The sequence below is a fragment of the Centruroides vittatus genome, unplaced genomic scaffold, assembly GCF_030686945.1.
Source record: "Centruroides vittatus isolate TY-2023 unplaced genomic scaffold, ASM3068694v2 contig_1168, whole genome shotgun sequence".
In the NCBI taxonomy this organism is placed as follows: domain Eukaryota; kingdom Metazoa; phylum Arthropoda; class Arachnida; order Scorpiones; family Buthidae; genus Centruroides; species Centruroides vittatus.
In genome coordinates, this window is record NW_027120749.1 from 1081825 (window position 1) to 1102573 (window position 20749).

At 30.0% G+C, this 20749-nt stretch overlaps 2 protein-coding genes across 3 annotated transcripts in view; both read right to left on the reverse strand.

Moving 5' to 3' along the window:
* LOC136981818 (uncharacterized) overlaps nt 1-9205 on the reverse strand; it is a 42957-nt gene extending 33752 nt beyond the window's left edge. The window contains exon 1 of one of the 2 annotated variants that reach the window (XM_067278190.1): nt 9086-9205. The gene's annotated coding sequence lies outside the window, so the exon portion shown is untranslated. Of the gene's footprint in view, nt 1-6115; nt 6147-9085 lie in introns of those variants that run through there. The other variant, XM_067278208.1, reaches the window with a different exon arrangement.
* A 3748-nt stretch (nt 9206-12953) lies between these two features.
* On the reverse strand, nt 12954-20529 carry LOC136981861 (calcium release-activated calcium channel protein 1-like). The gene is made up of 3 exons (XM_067278242.1): nt 20355-20529; nt 20130-20245; nt 12954-13616 (listed from the first exon to the last, which is right to left on the reverse strand). The coding sequence occupies exons 2-3, from the start codon at nt 20241-20243 to the stop codon at nt 13110-13112; spliced, it is 621 nt and encodes a 206-aa protein (XP_067134343.1). The 5' UTR covers nt 20244-20245; nt 20355-20529; the 3' UTR covers nt 12954-13109.
* Between the last annotated feature and the right edge of the window lie 220 nt (nt 20530-20749).

The window sequence follows — 20749 nt, forward strand, 5'->3', positions numbered from 1 at the left end:
CACATGTCCGTCGTAAGAGCAACGTATCCAATTTCTGAAATAATTTTTTAACCTCTTTCTTTTACTATACAAATCAGGGATATCTAGTTGCATAGTAGTGGCGTGCCGTGACATTTGATGATAGGGAAGCTGTGTTTCTGTAAGAAGCCGACTTTCAGGGGCAATCAATTAATTGCGCGTCAGGGCCCGTTCGTATTCGTTTGTTCGATAAGCCAGTAAAAACCGTATACTTCTTTAAATGTATTTTTAATAGATTATCTGACGTACTTAATAAATAAGAAAGTTCAATATAATTACCTCCGTTATTAGATTCAATAAATTTCCTATGCCCTCTAAATGCCAATTCTCGCTTTGAGAAAAAACATATAACATCTATTAATTTAGAGATATCTATTAATCGTAATTATCTCGTTATAATTTTCAATATTTATTTTATATTGTCTACCAATGTTAAATTCTATTCCTTTTTGATTTCCAAATTGCTTCAATTTTACGAAAGAATCGTCATTCGTCATAAATTTTATCGTCAAAATGTCGAAATTTTTTCAGCTACGGCTCGCGCTCAGTTTCTTCTAGTTACCTCCGAATTTCTTCTGGAGTATCGTGACTTTTAGGATGAGTTTTATAAAAATAGGAAAAGTAAAATTTTCCTATTTTTATAAAACTCATCCTAAAAGTATTTATATTTAATTTAGGCATTGGTCTTTCTCTTTTAATAATGTTTTCTTTTTCATTATATGGTCTTGAGCCGAAACTTTTTTAAAATAAATTTTTGAATCACTAACCACGATATAAGAGCTAAAATTAAAATTATCAGAAAAACTTACTTGGTAAAACAAAATGTGTGACGAATATACATACCTAGTACAAAAAATTCTTCAATTGTATGAATATACTTTTAATGAAACTTATAATTAAATATAACTTTGTGAAGAAACATACATAAAAATAACAAAATATTCTTTACTTTTTAAATCTTAAAACAATCCACTTAGTGAAATAGCTCCCTACGAGTGGCTAATGAATGGAATTGGAGACTGTCCAGGTAAATGTGTGCGACGGCCGGATGGCCGAGCGGTAAAGGTGGCAGCCTACCGCTCTGGGGACCCGGGATCGAATCCGAACGGGTCGAATAATCCCCAGGAATTTTTCGGGGGGTGGTCCGTTCGGATATGTCGGGCCCCGTCCCTCACCACCCGGTCGCCCCATTGTGGGCCTGGCCGAACCCATAATGGGCCTACTAAAAGAGGCCCTCCTAGTGCCCACATGGCGGAAAGAGTTAAAAAAAAAAAAAAGGTAAATGTGTGCGTGCCAAATCCCGAGGGTGCCGATATCGGTCAATGTCAAATGCCTCTTTTGTCGCATCACTAGTATATATCAAAGGACGCGACAGGGTTGTTGTAGATTTTAAACGTTTCTCACCATAGCCGTAAAAATCTAAATATGTTAAACTTAACAGATTGTCCGTCGTTCGTTTTCTAACTAATTCGTTTTAGGACCAAGTGTTCACGGAAATTTCCAAAATTTACAACTTTTCGGTCACTCATTGAACTGGAAAAATTTCTGTCTTTATTACATCTAATATTATGAAGAGAACAGACCCCACTGTACGCAGCAAGAGATTGGTTCGGTTAAGCTTTTGTTTAAGTAAAATTTCGGCTCTTTCATCAGGGTTTTATTTATGTTTCTAATTCCCTAATCGCTTAATTATTTAACTACTTAAGTAGAAATAAGTTGAAACCGGTTACTTTGTACGACGCCTTCTTGTGACTCGTAATTTTTTTAGTCTGCAAATATGAAATAAATAAATAAAAAGTTCATTACTACATTTATTTCTCTTATCGTTTTCGAAAATTACAAAGAATTGGAAAAATAACTAATTAATAGTTATTTTTCCAATTTAATAATCTATTAAAGATCTCGCGGGCCGGATAGAAACTTTTCGCGAGCCGTAGCCGCCCCGCGGGCCGGGGGTTGCCCGCCGTTGATCTAGTCTACTCATGATTCACATAATCGGGCGAGGGCGGCCGAACATCTAGCAGGCAGGCGGCTAACAGCCCACAACCGGTCCGGGATATAAAATTAGAAGCTTTATGCGTGTACTTCTACCAGCTAAACCGTGACGTTGGTGCTCTGTAAAGCGCATGCGCCAATGCCTATAATCTGGCTGCTTGGAAGTTGATAGGCAGGCGGCTAACAGCTCAGAACCGGCCAGGGATATAAAATTAGATGCTTTATACGTGTGTTGCTTCTACCAGCTAAACCGGGTGAGGTTGGTACTCTGTAAACCGCATGTGCCAATGCCCATATAATCTGGCTGATTGAAAACTGACCCGCTTTCGACACTCCTTCCGCCACCGAATTATTCGAATATACAATAGCAATCTCATCGTTTTTTTCACATGTAGTATAGAAATGTGTAAAAGATACATAATGCAGTTATAATAAAAAATTAATTTTAATTAATGCTGTACGTTAAAATATGAAAATTTATATTTTATAAAATACAAGGGAAGGTCATTGGAAGGTGGAATCGGCGCTTCCATCGCTTCCAATGACGGCACGCCACTGTTGCATAGTGTTTTAAAGAAGGAATGGTAGGCTGTATCAGGATTCTAGGTGCTTAATAAATTTATGAAAACGTTTATCTTCAGCTATTGATATTGGATGGTTATGAAGAGAGATTATGTTTCCAATCAATCCTATAATTTCTGAAATCCTTTTATCGCCCGACTTAAAATTTTGAGTTTTATCCATAAAACTCTCCAGAGTATGTTGAACAGCTTTACATTTTCGTGGAGGAAGTTCAAATTGTGTGTGAGAATTTGAGGAGTGAAGTATTACAGGTGTAACTGAAACATACGAATTATCTAAGTGAACACTATCAGCGTTACCACGTAAAGGCTGTTTGAAGTGAGCTAATACTATCGGGACGAATCTGTGAGAGAAGTCCATTAGAACCGATAGAAGAATCTGGACTAGGAGGAATATCTGCAGATTCAAGATCAACATCTTTGATTTGCTCGTCAAATTTTTCCTGTACTGGCCGTGAATGTGAAGATTTCGACTGGGGTTCACCTCTCTCAGTTTTGTAAACACTTGCATGTTTTTCTTTGAATGATTCCATAAAGGAATAGTTGTATGACATCGTCCTCCTCTTGAGATTTTAGAACCACATCTATTGCACATAGCATATCTGTTGCTAATTTCTAACAATTAAAAGTAATGCTATATGTTTGAAGTACTTGGCATTTCAGTTGTAGTCGTAACTTACTAAATGGTAGCACTAATAAACTTTTCCCTCTGAGTTTTGATTGAATTTAACTGTAAGCTATTATACGCGAAATGTAAAAATAAAACTGGGAAAGTGCGAAAATCACGACACAATGAAGTAAGCTTCAATGCATTAACAAGTCAAAGCTGTAAAATGTAAACAAACAAGATGACCGTTCGATGCACAATAGCTTTAGATTGTAAGTGATAAACTTTTTTTGTTCTGATAAAATCATCTATACAATACCAAAATTTAAATTTTATTGAGATACAATTATCGATACTGTACTGAAATTCTTATTTTCTTGCTATACAATTACGGATACTGTAATTAAATGATTTCCGATAGAGTTAGATTGATGTCAGGATTCACACTAGCATACAAGCCACTACGAAGTAAATATAAACTGGCAGTTCCTAACTTACAATTGTACATAGGCTACTGTACTTCGTTACGAGTTGAAACATCCCGACTTCTGGCCTAGAGTGGCCAGAAGTCGGGCCTAGTTAAAGTAATCATCACAGCGTGCGACAAGTTTTTACTCCGGAACGCATACAATGTTTCTGTTGAATTGAACATATTACCGTCATTTGATGTCTTCATCGCAGATAAAGCAATATTCTGGGAGATTCTAGAAAACTAAAAAATGTACTATGTTTAAAAAACCGTTCCGAATGTTCTACACATCTTGTCATCTTGAACGATTTTGGTACCAGATCAAACAAATGGTCCATGAAAAAGATTACAAAGCTAGTAATCTTCCAGATTTCGATAAAAGGATCAATGCGAAACTCCGCAATTCTTTAAGAAGCATTTCGAACAGTTGTTGGCCAATGCGAAGACCAAAGTAAGCAGGAAATAAATAATAATCGTTAAGACCTAAATCCAGATTGTATGGAAGATAGTGTTTTCTTAAAAATTTTTTTATGAACAACTTTTTCGCATTGTGACAGTAATGGAAAAACACGAAAAACATTGTGGATCGAAATTTTGACTTTTTGGCTGAAAATTTACGAAAGTGCACATATGACATAGGAAAAACGAGTTAAAGTCTGGCCCTTACAGACGTAAAACAATGTAAATACTGTACGTTGGCGTAAGGGGTCGGATTTTTCAAAAAATCGTTTTACATACTGGAAATACACACTTTATCAGCAATTGTAAAAAATTAAAATAATATTAGTTGGAAAGTAAAATTGAAGAAAATGAAATTTTTGATATTTTTGAATGTTATTCGAGTCTTTGGTAACGTAGAAAGTAATGTGCGCACATATTCTCATTTTGTGTTTGCGAATAGAACAATGATTAAAAAGATAATACATAATTTTTATTTAGTTTCTATAATAAATAAAACATACTTTTATAATAAATCCTGAAAAAATCATTTTACGCCTATTATTTTTATTGAGCAAGTTTATGACGTTATTTTGTTAGGCAGAAAATATTTTTAGATATGGCCTAACCTTACTCGTATTAAAAGTTTCAAATTCAACTCATGGGATACTTACGTAAACGTCATATATTCGATTCAATTCTGTAATAAGGAGTCACAAAAAGTTAGAGAAACACAAAGAGACTGACAAGTGAGTAGAAAACGCTTCTAAGAGCAGAAAAAACGAGGATATATACAATGCGTACTAAATAATTTTCGATTGTATATTAAAAAAAAGGAACTTGTAATTATACATTAAAAATACTAAAAATTACAGCATAATTTAAAAACTTGACGGAATCTTAAACATTTCATAAAAACATCTATCTTTAATTTAAAATTAGTTATTATTTATTAAAGGAGCCGTCACGGACAACTATATGTTAAATTTACGAATTGAAAGATTGAAAAAGAATAGGAATTCTTTTTCAATCCTTCGCTTTTAAACTTCAAAGAAAGAATATAAAGAAAGTAATCTTCTCAGACTAATATATTTAATTCCTTTACCTCAATTATCAGATAGAAAGCAATTGCTAATGTGTAATATATGACGGACAATATAATAACATTCTTCCCTTCATCATCATAGAAGTTATTTTTCTAAGCTATTTCTTGTATTATTACAAATATGCCATTTCTTTCAAAATTTAAGAATATTTTGTTCTATTTATTTAAAAGAATATAATTTTATCAGCGCACTTTTATTCAATTTTCGTTTTAGCAAAACATTTGGTATAGATTTTTGATACAGCATAATTAAAAGAAAGTTATACTTATGTGAGCTATCATAAACAGAAATTAAAATATACAGAAAAATATATACGAATTATTAAATTATAAATTAAAATATTTTATTTGTATAGCACATGTATATTTTCTGAATAAATTGCATAAATTGCAAAAAATTGCATCATAATTGTAATTATTTTAATATAGCCAAAAATAATAATTTGTTATATAAAAATAAATTAAAAATTACTTTATAAAATATACTCGTACGATTGTGATAAGGTACCATCCATTAATTACACGTAGTTTAAGGACGGAGGGCATCACAAAAAGTATATCAATGTACAGGTACACGGTGGAGGGAGGAGTACAATATTAGGGACATGCAAATTTGTCCTTACAAGACCTCTTACTTGACATGTGAATAAACTATCGGAAAACATTTTCAGAACTTATTTAAGTAATTTCTTGAATGTCAGAGGATCCATGAACTATTGTACACATAAAAGAGGTGTTTGCCAAAAGTACACCATTGTACACAAGATAGAGGAAGGGGATCAAAAGTAACTCAAACTGTACATATAATTAATGAATGGGCCTAATATGCATTTAAATGTGTACTTGTATCAGACTTAACTTTAGACCAGCCTTCTATTATATAACTGTATTAGATTACTGACCTTTTGATGTTTTTGAATGCACTTTATATCTGTTAAACCCTTTTTTCGTTGTTTTTATTGGAAAAATTGCTTCTCCACTTTAAGAGAAGGCGAGCAGATTCAGTTTTTATTCTTCTAAAATAGAAAATCGAATTTATGTCAGTGGCGTAGCGTAGTGGAGGCGGCAGGGGCGGCCCGCTCCGGGCGGCACTTATAGGGGGCGGCAAAATTTCACAATAAATAATAATATCTTATAAAAATACCTAAATAAGGAGGCGGCGAAATTTTCCTCCGTCCCGGGCGGCTGACACCTACGCTACGCCACTGATTTATGTACAGTACGTCATTCTAAAGAGTTCCTTTACGATAACCGAATGGTTAAAAAATGTGAGGCAATCAGAACATCGCATTTATACGCAGTTAAACTAATCTTTTTTAAAATCAACTTGTTAATTTCATACTTTCTTAAAATAATTATAAAATTTCAAAGCTTAAAACTTCTTTTCCTTATTCCAATAAATGTAATCACCAACCTTAGACGTACAGTACAGACAAAAAAAAAGTATCGAAGCCTTGACTTTAGTATTTTATTATAACAATATTGTGGTATAATAATCTTCGTTTTATAAATAGTAAGACAACAACAATAGAAAAAAAAACTTTTAAACATAGTCTCATTTTTATATATTATTTAATTAGAAAATATTTTGCATAATGCTGATGTGAGGATCCGAAGCACTGGCCCTCAATATGTCTTGTTATTTCATAACGTCACAGCGTCACATTAACCCTTTTGTCAACTAACTGTCAACTTTTACTCCTGAGAGTGAAACATCTGTTCGGTTCTCAGGCACTAAAATAATGCTTTCTCGCCACCTTCCGACCTAACATCTCGATTTCATCGATGTGATTTAATGACGAATTTGGCAGTCGTCGCCTATCCCTCTCCGACTCAAGAAATTGTCACCTGTCCCTCCGAGAGTTCGAGTTGTCGCCCAGATCTACAATCGCCAGGATCCCTGATTTCGTAGTGCCTCAATTCCTTGTGCGCGATCTATTGGATTAAGTTTCTCGTCCATTGGACTATTCGCCGAACTAGAATACCAAAAGTTTAAGTGGACTAATTTCGCCATCACGTTATTTTTACTAAATCGGACAAGCAACCAACTTCAGGTATTTATCGCCACGCGTATTCTATGTAAACTCTCTCTCTCTAAAGAATCGCGATATTAGGCTTATCTACCCTTTTTAAATGTATGTCGATCATGTTCCCATCCTGTGTAAATAAACGTTGTTTAGTTAACGAGGTCTCTGCGAGAGTTACTTCCGGTGTGCTGTCTCTCCCTCCATCCCGAATCCGACCGCTCGCGTGACCTACCTTTGAATTGCCGCGGCTTCCGTGTCAGCTAAGGCGCGGTGGTGTTAATCCTGACGAGGCATCGAAGAGTTGCCAACCCTCCCGGTCATACTAATTATTGTATATTTTACATTTATTTTTATGAAATAAAAATAATCGTATTGAAAAACGACTAAATAAAATTTATCCTATTACAGGGATGGCAGGTTTTTTGAGTTCAGATGCCGTAATTATCTTTCAAATTCCATATAATAATTTTTAAAGGAATGAAATGAATAGACTTTAATTAACATAAATTTAAAAAATCTTATTGAGAAAAGGATGATGATATATTGATCTTCACATAAAATTATAATATTAAAACTAAAATTAAGATAATTTATTATTTATGTAGTAAAAAATAAACGAAATCGTATGATTTGCTGCGTGCCAGGGATTTTTTCCGACGTATCACTTCGGGTTCGCGTGCCAAAGATTCCCATTCTTGTTCTATGATATCGGAAGATGCTTTCTATTTCCTACAGAAAATTTATTATAAACAGATTATTTATACTTTTTTATATATAAGGTAGGAATTCCATTAAGGTCCACTAAGTTTGGACTATTGGAGTTTGTCAAAATAATAGTCCAAACTTCCAAATAACTTGTTCTATGACACAAACTTCCAAAGTCAAACAAAAGCACTTGTTTGATGTAAGGTAGGTTATCCTACGTTATCCTACCATACATGAATCAAGTTCTTTTGTTCTCTTGCTTATTTCGCAATATTTTATTTTGCATTAATTTCATGCGAATAATTTTAAACGCAAATAATATATATACATATGTATGATGTATATATGTGCATTATATATAAAAACATTTGTGTGTATGTATTTTAATATATTTTATATTATATAATTTTTATATATGTTTGTGTATATTGCGCCTAATATTATTTCAGAAGTAGAAGGCAGATTCTTTAATTATTTGAGTTGTTTCTATACCTTAATCACATTTATTCCACTACAAAGAATTATTTTTCAATTAAAAATTTAGACACTATTTTAGTTTTAATTAACGAATTTGTTCTTGACTATTTTCAACTTGCCCTAAGGAGACAGTAAATAATTGAAAAATAATCAATTAAATTTTGCAATTGCACACATTTTATCTTTTTAAACTTTAATATTTTTTAATAAACAAGAAACTTTCGTCATATTTCTATTTTTAGTAAATTAATTTTTTTTAATACGTTTTAAATAAACAAATATTATATCAACAAAACTATAAACCATTTGTTATAATTTTCTATTTATTTTAATTAATAACCTTAAGTTCTTTAATATATTTAATCTATTATACGTATTTTTAATGTTATTAAATATATTCTACAGCGTTAGAACTAAAAATATTTAGGCCTATATAATATATAAATTTAACACGGATGGTTTAATTTCAACTTGTCTAGAAAGGATATACATATATCAACACTTAACATTATTTTATATAACTATTAGTTTGCCTCTAGGCAAACAAGAGGAAGAAAATTGACATCTTTTTTCATCAATATAATTCTTATGTATATTGATTATTTCGATTTGTTTCAAATATAGGAAATAATTTTTAAAATAATTAAAACATTAATCACAAACCTTTAAACGGATGTCGAAGTCTAGATGTAAATTGCTAATAAAAGGAATTAAGCGTATCAATCAGCTGTTTCACGTGCTAGCCATGTGTACAATGACGTCATAGAGAACGTCAAGTAAGAGCGTTCCTTTAATGTCAGTATATCGAGAACGAGGTCACTACCGGTAACTTAGACCAACTTTTAGTTTTTATAACGTAAGATTAAATGGAAATTTTTGAAAAATTATAATATGAAAATTAAAATTTTATTATAAATACATTCTTTATATGCATACACAATGATTAATGTTTTGTTCTTTTATATATTTTTTCACATGTGGGATTGTCTATAAATTATGTATGTATACTTTTCAACTACCATCTTACCATCTGTAACGCTCCGTAACGCTGTCGCACATATCCAACCTCAAAATTACATAACGCATATCCAGTGGCGTCACTAAATTAAATATATTTATAAAGTGATACATTTACGTATGTCTGGCCGACCTGTAACGGCTCTTAGCTGTATCATTTGGTTGTTTCTCGACTGCGAGCTATATTTTCCGATTGAAACCATTATATTCGGCTTTCGGATGGTTGACCTACCCCGCTATACCTCTTTATAACAACACCCCCTACACATATCCTTGATTGTATTAAGGAATAATACACAGTACAGCGTACCGAACGTTACATTATTTTATCAATTACACGTACAACGTACAGTACAAAGCAGTAACGTAAACATTACAGTTCTCTATGCAACACTTCAGAAACAAAAATGAATCATTTTGTTACCCAAGGATCGAGACCCTAACATTGCATAACATTTTCGTAAACACCCCCACCCCTTGTGATACATACCTACATACCCACCCACTCATATCTGCGTTACGTAATTTATGGACAGCTTTATTTCAAATGTATACATATACAGTATAAATGTGTGCTTGTGTGTACATGTTAAATGCGTTTATATTATATACATATGTAATTTTATTTATTTATATTTAAGTATTAATGTTGCATCTTATAATAACTTATACATGTTATATTTAACCTTTAACTATGGATTAAATTAGTCGATGTACTATTTATATATTCTGAGTATATCAATTATTATCAGTGTAGTATAAAAGAAGACAGTACCAGATTAGTATAAATATTATGCTCTATTATAGCTTTGTTAAAATTGTTATCACATTATTTTTTATTTTTTTAAATATCTTATTGTAAGATAAGAATAAATATCATATTTGTTAATGTAAATGTTTAAAATTGCGAAATCAATGACAATCAGAAATTCTAATGATCTAAAGCTACTCACTAATTTTATATGAAATTAATCAAGTGAGAGATAATTAAAAAATATAATATATAAAAAAAGATGTTTGTATTAATATGAAAAGTTTCTAAATCTTAAAATCTGATTATATACAATATTTACGTTGTTATTATTTTTTGTGATATGAATGCAATTTTGGAAAAGAGAAATTAGTTTTTTTCCTATTAAGAAAAAATTAATGTTTTACAAAATTTATTTGTGTGGTAATTTTAAATTTGTGATAGAATTAATTATAGTTTTAAAATTTTCATTAAATGAAGAGTACAAATTTGTAAATACTGAAATTGCAACGATAGTGGCCATTGTAATTTCACCTGAAATCCATTCAAAAATGTTTTCATATCACACTTGGATATTCGTAGTTTACTCATGATGAACAGATTAAATAAATAATAATAGTTATTATTTTTGATTCATTATAAATAGTTAAGAAAATTTTTATTTATTCATCTCTAATGAATAAATAAATATAAATGTTTTTATATAAAGTTATGTATATACAGTACGTTACATATGTTTAACATATTCATTTGTATTTCATTTTAATACATAGTGATTTTTGGCTATTATCAACATTTCGCAGTGATTTTTGCAGTTTGAACCGAGACATTATTAACTGTCTCATCACTATATAAGATATTTAATTTCTTTCCTTCCTTAATATAAAAGAATTTCCTTTTTAATTCACTCACTGAAAATTTACAAGAATGTCCAGAGTTAAATTTTGCACAGTTGACTCAAGCTTATGTTTGAATAGAGCTATGTTATTACATATATTATGGTCTATATGCATATAATATGATACTGAAAAACTCAAACTCAATTGTTATTTTTTCATTTTTTATCAATTTCATAAAAACAAAATTTTCATTTTTTGAGATATTGTATACCACGTAATTATTTTAGGAAGATTCCAAAAAAGGGGGCAGATTATCCTTCGACTGGAGGTAATGACGGATGGGGAGAAAAGTGTTCAGAAGCCGGATTTTTGGCCACCCCTACTAATAATATATGTATGTTTGATAATATAGTATTTATTTATATAATACTCAGCCTCATATAGTCTTGTTTCGGTCCATTCCATTTGTGGTCTTCCTCTACATCCTCTATATATGTAAATGTATATATGTGAAATTAATTTTAATTTTTTGTTTTTGTGTTTTGTAAAAATTGTATTAAGAAAAATAAAAATCAAAGGCCGGGATCAAAAAGAAGGAGAAAAGGGAAGAAAATAAGGAATGGAGAAAGCAGATAAAATCAAGAAAAGGAATCCTGGAACTGGATTTGTTTCAGTTTCCAAAGGAAATTGGTCATTTAAACTTATCTATTAAAATTAGCAATATAACAAACGTGTAATGATTGCGTGAACGGACGTAAATGTCCGTTCACGCAATCATTACACGTTTGTTTTATTGTTAAACTGCTTGTAGTTCTCGTATAAGTCTTCTTCAGATCTAACGTACTGTACATAGAATGTTCCGATTGAAATGAAAATCGGCCCGACTGAGATAATGAACATTAGTGATGTACTGTACATTTTGTAAGGAATTCTTGTGAAACATTAATAAAGTAAATATTTATAGGAAATATTTAAAAGAAAAAGAGTATAAGTCCAAGTCCAGAACTATACGCAGAGTGAAGGAAAGCATTCTCAGAAACATTGAAACTATCGACATCAATATTTTACGTAAGTTTCAGTTTGACGATGATTAAACGGATACAAAGATGTATAGAAGCACAAAGACATCACTTTTGTCATCTTCTGTAAGTTTAAATACTGTAATGTTAAAATAAAGTTTGTAACGAGTGTCTTTTGTCTAAATTTATTTGTATCGCTTCCAGTGAGTGGTGCCAAGTTTGCATGGTAGAGATTGGTCCTATATTTATTGGGTATGCTATATACTGGGTGATCGTAATTTAAACATTCCTTTTCAACGTTGTCAAGAGAAATATTTATAGTCCAAATGCAACCTAATTTGGTATAGTGACATTTTGGGATATGTGAAAGCATTTTCTTTAAAAATTTAGTCGTTAAACACATTGGTAACTGGTCCTTTATGATGCTTCTCACATACATACAGTGTGATACTGTCTTTCAAAGCTGCCAAATTTGCTAATGTCCTTGGTAAATATCACTTTTTAAGTGCTCACAAATGAATTTTTTTTTTTTTTGTACTTTAGACGAATTTCAGTTGGCCCTATTTCTTTTTTACGAAAATGTCTTTCGCATTTCCTAAAATATTACCAAATCGAATTTGATTGCATTTGGACTGTTATATATCTATGAACAGCGTTGAATAGGCGTACTCTAATTACGAGTATAATCATCCAGTATATTGCTGTATATGCTGTATGTTATATAGGCCTACTTTATTATGTTTACATGTATATCTTATGTAATGTATACTACATGTAATTAAATATTTAAATCGTTTTAATTAGACTAAAATTATTTAAGTTTATAAAAAGATCTTTAAAAAATATTTTTTTAAATAAGAAAATTAAAATCATATAATAAAATGAATGTTTTTGCTCATTAATAACAATACAATCATATCTTTTTTGTTTTTATTTTTTTTATTTGAAAAATAAAAATGTAACAAATTTCTATAACTTTTCATATATGAAACATTTTCTAATAATCTGATTTTTTTATTTTATTGATTATTTAGTTTTTTATTTCTCATTATGATTATCAATCAAACATTCAAAATATACGGACCACTTTGAGATATATCCGTTGAGCTCGACTGCAGTTGCGTAACCATTGTTTCTAATTCTTTCAGTTCGTCTGCTGATTGTTCATATTTATGGGAAACGAGCTTTCGATGAAAATGTATGGCAAATGCAACGAACAGTAAAATAAACGGAATCAATAATGCAATTCCAGCTAAAGCGGCATATGTACTAAAACTTACGAACTTTATCCAGCATAAAATTGCAATTTCCGTTAGAAACAAAAAAATTCCAAAAACTGTTGAAAAAATCCAAGAGGCTTCTATATAATAATGCATAGTGTCGTGTGGAGATTCCGAAACAGTTGCTAAACCATTGATGCTTGCTACTGCTTCGATATTTGGCAATATACATGTAGATATCATTAGGGCTAACAAATGTACAGAAACCAATAGAGTAGTACAGATACTAAAAATAATGAGTAATCCATTTGGTAAGTCATCGCTTATTTGAGCCTCGACCATAGCCACCTGAAATGAAATAAAATATAGAATAATTTATAAAATGAAAATAAAGAAATCATTTTATATACTTTAATTTTTTATTAAAATATATAAATAAGTCATTGGTTTTAAATATAGAAACACAATAAGTATAACACTGCATAATACAGATCAGTTACATTCACAGAGTCACAGACACATTTTGTATAAATATGCATATTTCAAGAAATAACTATTTTGTTTATTTATTACATTATGATTTTTTCCAAACTTAAATTATGAGCCTACGATGATTTTTAAAATTTTTCTTGCGCCCTTAGTAACAAAAAGGTTGCCGACCCCTGCTGTACACTATTCAAGTATAATTTTCGATTATTTCATTTATTTTATTATTTAATCGCAAAGACAATATATTATATACATATAGTTGATTCATTAAATTTGGTCTTTTAACTTAGGCTATAAATTTTGTAAATAATTGTGATTTACACACATGACTCTTATAGCTGTTTGTAAGAGTATGGGAGTGGATTATTAACAGTTGATGGTTTATGAAACGAAATCCGCACTTTTAAACTGAGAAATGAAATTGAAATATACTTCAAACAATAGGAAGAGAAAAAAATAAAATCTAATTTTTACTGATTATAAATTTCAACTATTAAAATGAGGATATTTTAATGGTTTTATCACTAAAATAACCTTATTTTAATAACAAAACAAAAGGTGTATTTGATCTGAGTTTCAATATCTATATATCTAATATATAAATAAAAATGTTTATTTGTTTGTTTGTTCGCTATATACTCCTAGGCCGTTCGACCAATTGCTACGAAACTTGGCAGTTACAGTTCACGTACAGTACTTCAGTACTTCTAACTTAGGTAATTTCGCATCCCACCTTAAAATATTTATTGAATTTCTGTAAATCAATTTCTTTTTATCTACATTCAATTTTCTGATATACGCATAGCACCATCTATTGGCAAAAATTTAGCAAAATCATAAACTAAATATAATTCTTACAAAAAAAAAATGTATATTACATGCACTTAATTACTGTGACAAATAGCATATAGCACTTACCACTCGGATTTTTTTGTTTCTGATATTTTCTTAATGTTTCTTAATTAATAATTTTCTTAATATTAGAACGATATTTTCTTAATAAGTGTCCTCCAGAAGCCGAATGGATAAAACAATCGAACACCGGTAGTTAGTTTGTCGTGGGTTTGGGCATGGCCAACGGGTCGGTCACGTGCAGTTTTCAGGGTTTTCTTTACGTTAGTAACACCTAAATAGGGGCCAGCTTTACATAAAAGTCTTTGTAATGTTTAATGTTTACGTTATAGTATTTGATTTATATAACAACAAAGGTTATCTTACGTAAGGGTTTATTACACCAAGTGACGAATCTAACACTTTTTTAAAATTCTTTATACTCTAATATAATAGAATAGAATAAAAAGATTAAGTGATTAAGGACGAAATAATCTAATAATATTAATGTTTGGTGATATTTTTTGCTCGGGCAATGCTGGGCTTGTCTGTTAGTTATGATATATTCAACGTTATAGTAAATGATGAAAAATAAATATAAAGAATAAAACTATTTCTTCTGAATTCCTTGCAGATAAATTCAAACTTGCTGACGTTAGCATGTTTGTATCAAATCGATTCATAAATCTTTGAAATTCTTTCTATTTATTGTCAAATTAAAAAGAAATAAAGAAAAGTAAAGAAGATAAAAAGTAATCGATTGAAAACAGTATGAAAGATAATTTTTTAAAAATTCAAATTTGTAAGCATTTAAAATAGATTTTTAAATATTATTTTACAACGTGTATTTTTCCGATAGTTAAAAAAGCGTTCACGTTATTTTCCTGAATTTCCATGCATATATGCGGAAAAGTTTTCAACTTTATGGACAAATCGAAATAGAACCGATTATATGTTGAGAAACGAACTGCGTTGGTGTACTTTTATCTCTCGTGTGTAGGATTTCTCAACTCGTACAGAAAATGCAACATCATATTCCATATTAAATTGGTGGAGAAACTATTTGCATTTACATTCAATTACAATAATAGTTAAATTGTTTTGTTTCATTTTTAATTGTGTGATCAAATTTGTTTTGTTCCTGCGTTTTTTAGAGACAATTAAATTTGTATTATGTTGTATAAATTTTATACAAACTTTTTATAACATTTTATTAAGTAATTGCAAAACGTTTGTAAGTTAATTAATTTATAAAATTTGTATAAATTTCTAGAATTAAAAAAAATATATATGTTTGTTGACATTAATATATTATTTTAATTGAAGACCTTTAAAAATACATTTACAACAATTTATTTTAATTCATTAATTTATGTATGTAATAAATAATATGATATGATATTTGATCTACCTACCACAATATTTTCCAATCTTTTTCTAATCGTGTCACCTAAAACTTGATAACTTTTTGTGGCATCTCCTACTTTTTTATCACTAAAGTTATTACACTTTTAGTCAGTGGCAGACCTACATTTTTGGTATCCTGAAACTTGAACTGTTATGGCTGTCTCTTTATCCCTCTTTTGGGGTTCTAGCCTAAAGACTAAGCCAAACAACAAGCAGTACATAGATAAGCAAAGATAAGCAGTACATTACGAAAGATTCGCAGATTCAACTGCCAAAATGTAGGTTATAAATAAATTCCGGCGAGCCCATACTGTTAGGGCAAATCCCCGAGAAAATATTAAAATTTGACCAGTACAGACATTTTGAGACCATGTGAAATGTGTATTAGAGCTTGTTCTAAGGTCAATATTAAATACTTCGTGTTATGGCACTGCTCAGCACTATATTTCGCGGCACCAGAGCCAATAGTCAAGTGGATAAAACCGTTGAACAATGGTAATAGGTCGAGGATTCGGGCCTCACCAACGGGCTGGCCACATGGAGTTTTCTGACTGTTCTCCTTTTGTCTAACGCCTAAATAGGGGCCAATTTCCCATAGAAATTTTTCTAAAAAAGGCACTTCCCCTTGGCAGATTGCCCAAGTATTGTGTTGCCTTTTTCCATCAGTCCATTTCACGGCACCCTACAGTATCGTGCGCGACATTCCGTTTGAAAACCATTGATCTACCATAAGTGAACTTAATACCAAGATTTACTGATGATTTACTGATGATACCTGGATAATTTCATAATTCGAAACTATCCTTTATCTGTCTTATTTTTAGATACAGGAGCTATCGAAGGTCAATTGATAATAGTTAAAATCATATGAACTTTGTGATAAAATAATGACTTAAAAACTTTTAAGTTACCGATAAAATAAATTTAAATTTTTTAAAATTCTAACAGAAAATAAATCTAGTATTATGATTAAACAATAATTTTTAACAAAATAAGGAAGAAAACATGCTTATAACATTCAGGAAGTATTATTTACTTTTTAATAAGAAATAAACTCAAATAAACCATGCAGAATATAACAAATTTTAAAAAAAAAACTAAAATATACGAAAAAAATGTCGTTACTCTACACATGATAGTGAACAATTACTGATAACAGACAGGTTGATGGTCTGACTACAATGAATAGTATGGAAAGCCAGCAACCTCAGATAACAAGATCTTATTAGAGAATATGGTAATATGACCAGTCGAATAATGAGCGAGAGATGGAAAAGTAAGCCAAAAACAAACTATCTTTAAAATATTATATTCCAAATCGAATTCTCTCTTATCACAGGAGGAGAATCTCTGTAAGCTGGCACGACGCGTCAGCCAGCTGTGCAGAGATTCCATTTTCACTGATATTGCTCACGTCTCGATATGAGCAATATAAGTGAAAATCGAAATACAGCCTAAAAGGATCTCGATTAATCGAGATTCTGCATTATTCGAGGCAAATTGTGAAAGAGTATTTTGCCAACGAAAACAATAGAATGTAGTATAGTACAATTCTTTTAATGAATCTTCACTGGATGTATAATAAACGAGTGGATAATAAAAGGATTTACTCTGAGGAGTTCTCACGACAATATAAATTTTAAATGGATTTTATAAATTCCACTGTCATGAAATTTTGATTTTTTAACACCTGAATAGGGCTAGTTTTCCATAGAAAGTTCTGCGGGAGGGATTTTCCTGGGTAGATCGTCTGAGTATTGCATTTTCTTATCCTATCAATCCTACAAATATTTTTGGAGTCTTTTTTAAATCCTGTTTATATTACAGTCAGGGATTGATAGCACTTGAAGATAAAATGTCAAAATTGATAAAATTGATATTTTTGATTGACAAATTCATAAAAAGACAGACGATATACCGTTAAAAACAATAAACATAATAAAACTGTACTCAGATGACGACCTAATATAGGATCCGAAGCTACTAAACAGATTAAACAGTGCTAAAAACAGTCTTGATCAGCGATCAGGTCTAAAAGTCATAGACTACTTATAAATGATGTTAAATCTGATGCTAGTCTCGTCAATCTTTTTATTAATAAAGATTTTAATATTTTTTCTTCGAGTCGTCAGTTATCAGTCACTGAAGAAATAAAAAAAAAAAAAAAAAAAATTTAAAAAGACTCCAACTATTTGTGTATAGTCTTCATTACTTAACTCTTAAATCATCACTCTCCTGGAACTGTCAGTGGGAAAATGGAACAATTTTACACCTTTCGCTGAACACCAAACCATTTAAAAAATAAATAAAAAGAAATTCAACTAATTGAGATCGAAAAAAACAAATAACCAAATTTACTCTAGAAACACCATACACACAACCTCCAAGGACCCAATATGGCGACTGCCGCGAAGCATCAGGGTATCGTGTGTTTATAGACCTTTTGTTGTAATGTTAACTAGCGCCATCTGGTATTAAATTTGTTTATATAATTTTAAAAACTGAAATCTAGTGTTTTAAATACAAAGCCTTTAATCGTACCCACAGGTCCGTCGAGAGGGTATATAGGGTCCGGGGTAAAGCCGGTCTCTTTAGTCAATTTTTTTTTGTTTTTTGAACACATGAAGTACGTAAAATATGTCTATATTAATAAAAATCAATCGTAAACAATTTTATTTTCTGTTAATAAAAATAATATTAATTTACATGGGTAGAAACCACTAAGTTTTCTCTGCGCCCGAGGAAAACAGCTCCAGTTACCTCCTCTCGACGGCCCTGCGTACCTATCATGAGTTTAGTCAGGCCACAATATGAATCTGACCGAACTCATTTAAATTATCCTTTTTTTTTTAATAATTTCTGTGATGGTATGATTAAAAAGTCTCTCAAATACCCAGGGCGGAAAACTTATACACTGTATTGAAAAAAGAAAAAAGTGCATGCTAAATCAGGTTTAAAAGAGTGTACTGTACGAATGAAATATAAAACCTCTATAGGCCTACTGTTAATCAAATCTAAAAGTATTGATTTTTGAATCTATTTGTTTAATTTTATTATTAGCATTTACGATTTAATTTAAATATAATTTCATTCTTAAATCAATTTCATTTCATACTGAACAACTTACATTAACAGAATATTATATAAGAATTTCATTTTTAAATTTAAAATTCAAATAAAAAGTCTTATCGACATGTCTGAAATAAAATATTTCAAAAACATGTTTATAAAAATTTTAAATTTTAGATCTGTTTAAATTATTCAAAATTCTGCGTATGATTTAAATATTTTATAAATTTAAGAATTGTCACGGAATAAACATAAAATTGTAATATGATTTTAATAAAATTTTAATAAGTTTCTTTATTATATAATTTGTTTTAAGGTAGCTATAGTTAAGATTAGATTCGATTAGATTAGGTCGTTTAGATAGCTTTAATAAAGAATATAACTTATATACATACATTTAGAGACTTTAAATAATCTTAATAATACTCAAAATTTAAAATATGTATTTTAAATAAAATCTATCCTATATGTGACAAAATAATGAATGAATTTTTCAATTATTTAATGAATATTCGCATATTTAAAGTCAACATATTTCAGATAACAACTAAGTCTTTTCAAAATACGTGTTTGATTTAGATTGAGAACAATAGACAACATTGTTGAATTTGGAGTGTTTAAATACCTATCGAAAGTTATATAGTGTCAAAGTATAATATAAGTAAAAGTAATTTTTAAAAGTAATAAAAAGGTTTTAATGCCAGTTACTACTCAGATAATTAAATAGAATTATTTGAACATTTTAATATTTTAATGAAAATGGATTTATACTGTATCAAACAGATTATCATATAAATATATTGATAAAAATTATTATTTGAATATATTGATGTAACAGTGTTCACTTATTTATTTATTTTTAGTATTTTCTTCCGCATTATTATTTTAAATTATATTTAATTATCGTAAAAACGAAAGAATCCGTTTACATTAGATAAAAGTTTATTGAGAGTTTTCGTTTAAAATCTTACTGATTTTAAAAATATTTAAAATATTAATAATGAATTTCTAGTGCAACATTACAAAGTAATTGACTGATGAATAGTGTAAACTTTTCAAACTTACCATAGCAAATCCAGCCAAAAGAGCTGATGTTCGACTAGACGCCTTCAGTTTAGCACGACTTAGATGTAATCTTCGCCAGGATAAGCCGTCCATACCATTTTCCTGATTCGACATTCCTTTAGTAAAAACATTTAACAAAAACGTATTCACATTAAAAACAAGTTGCACCCTTCAAATATTCTGACACTGAACTATACATTTCTATAGATACAGCTGAATACATACGTGATTACGAGCGACGTCAACTTCTAAGAGCTCTGTTATCCGCATGTACATCGCGCCAATGACATTGCACTTCTGATGCACATAGTTAAATGAGCTTGTATATTTATTTATACATATATTCAATACATGCGCATATTTACCAGACATTATTTTATTACTATAATTCGATCTTAATTTTTCAAAAATACGTAGATCGATTTTAAAATATTCCAATAATTAAAATTTAAATTGTTTGTGAAAGTAGAAAAGTTTGTATAATTTTTATATTATTTTTTTAAATGTCTCAAATAAAAGCAATATTTTATTTATTATGTATGAAATAATTAGTAATATACATTATAAATTTTTAATATTTAACGAGATGACTGTCTATAAATAGAAATAAGGATTATAAT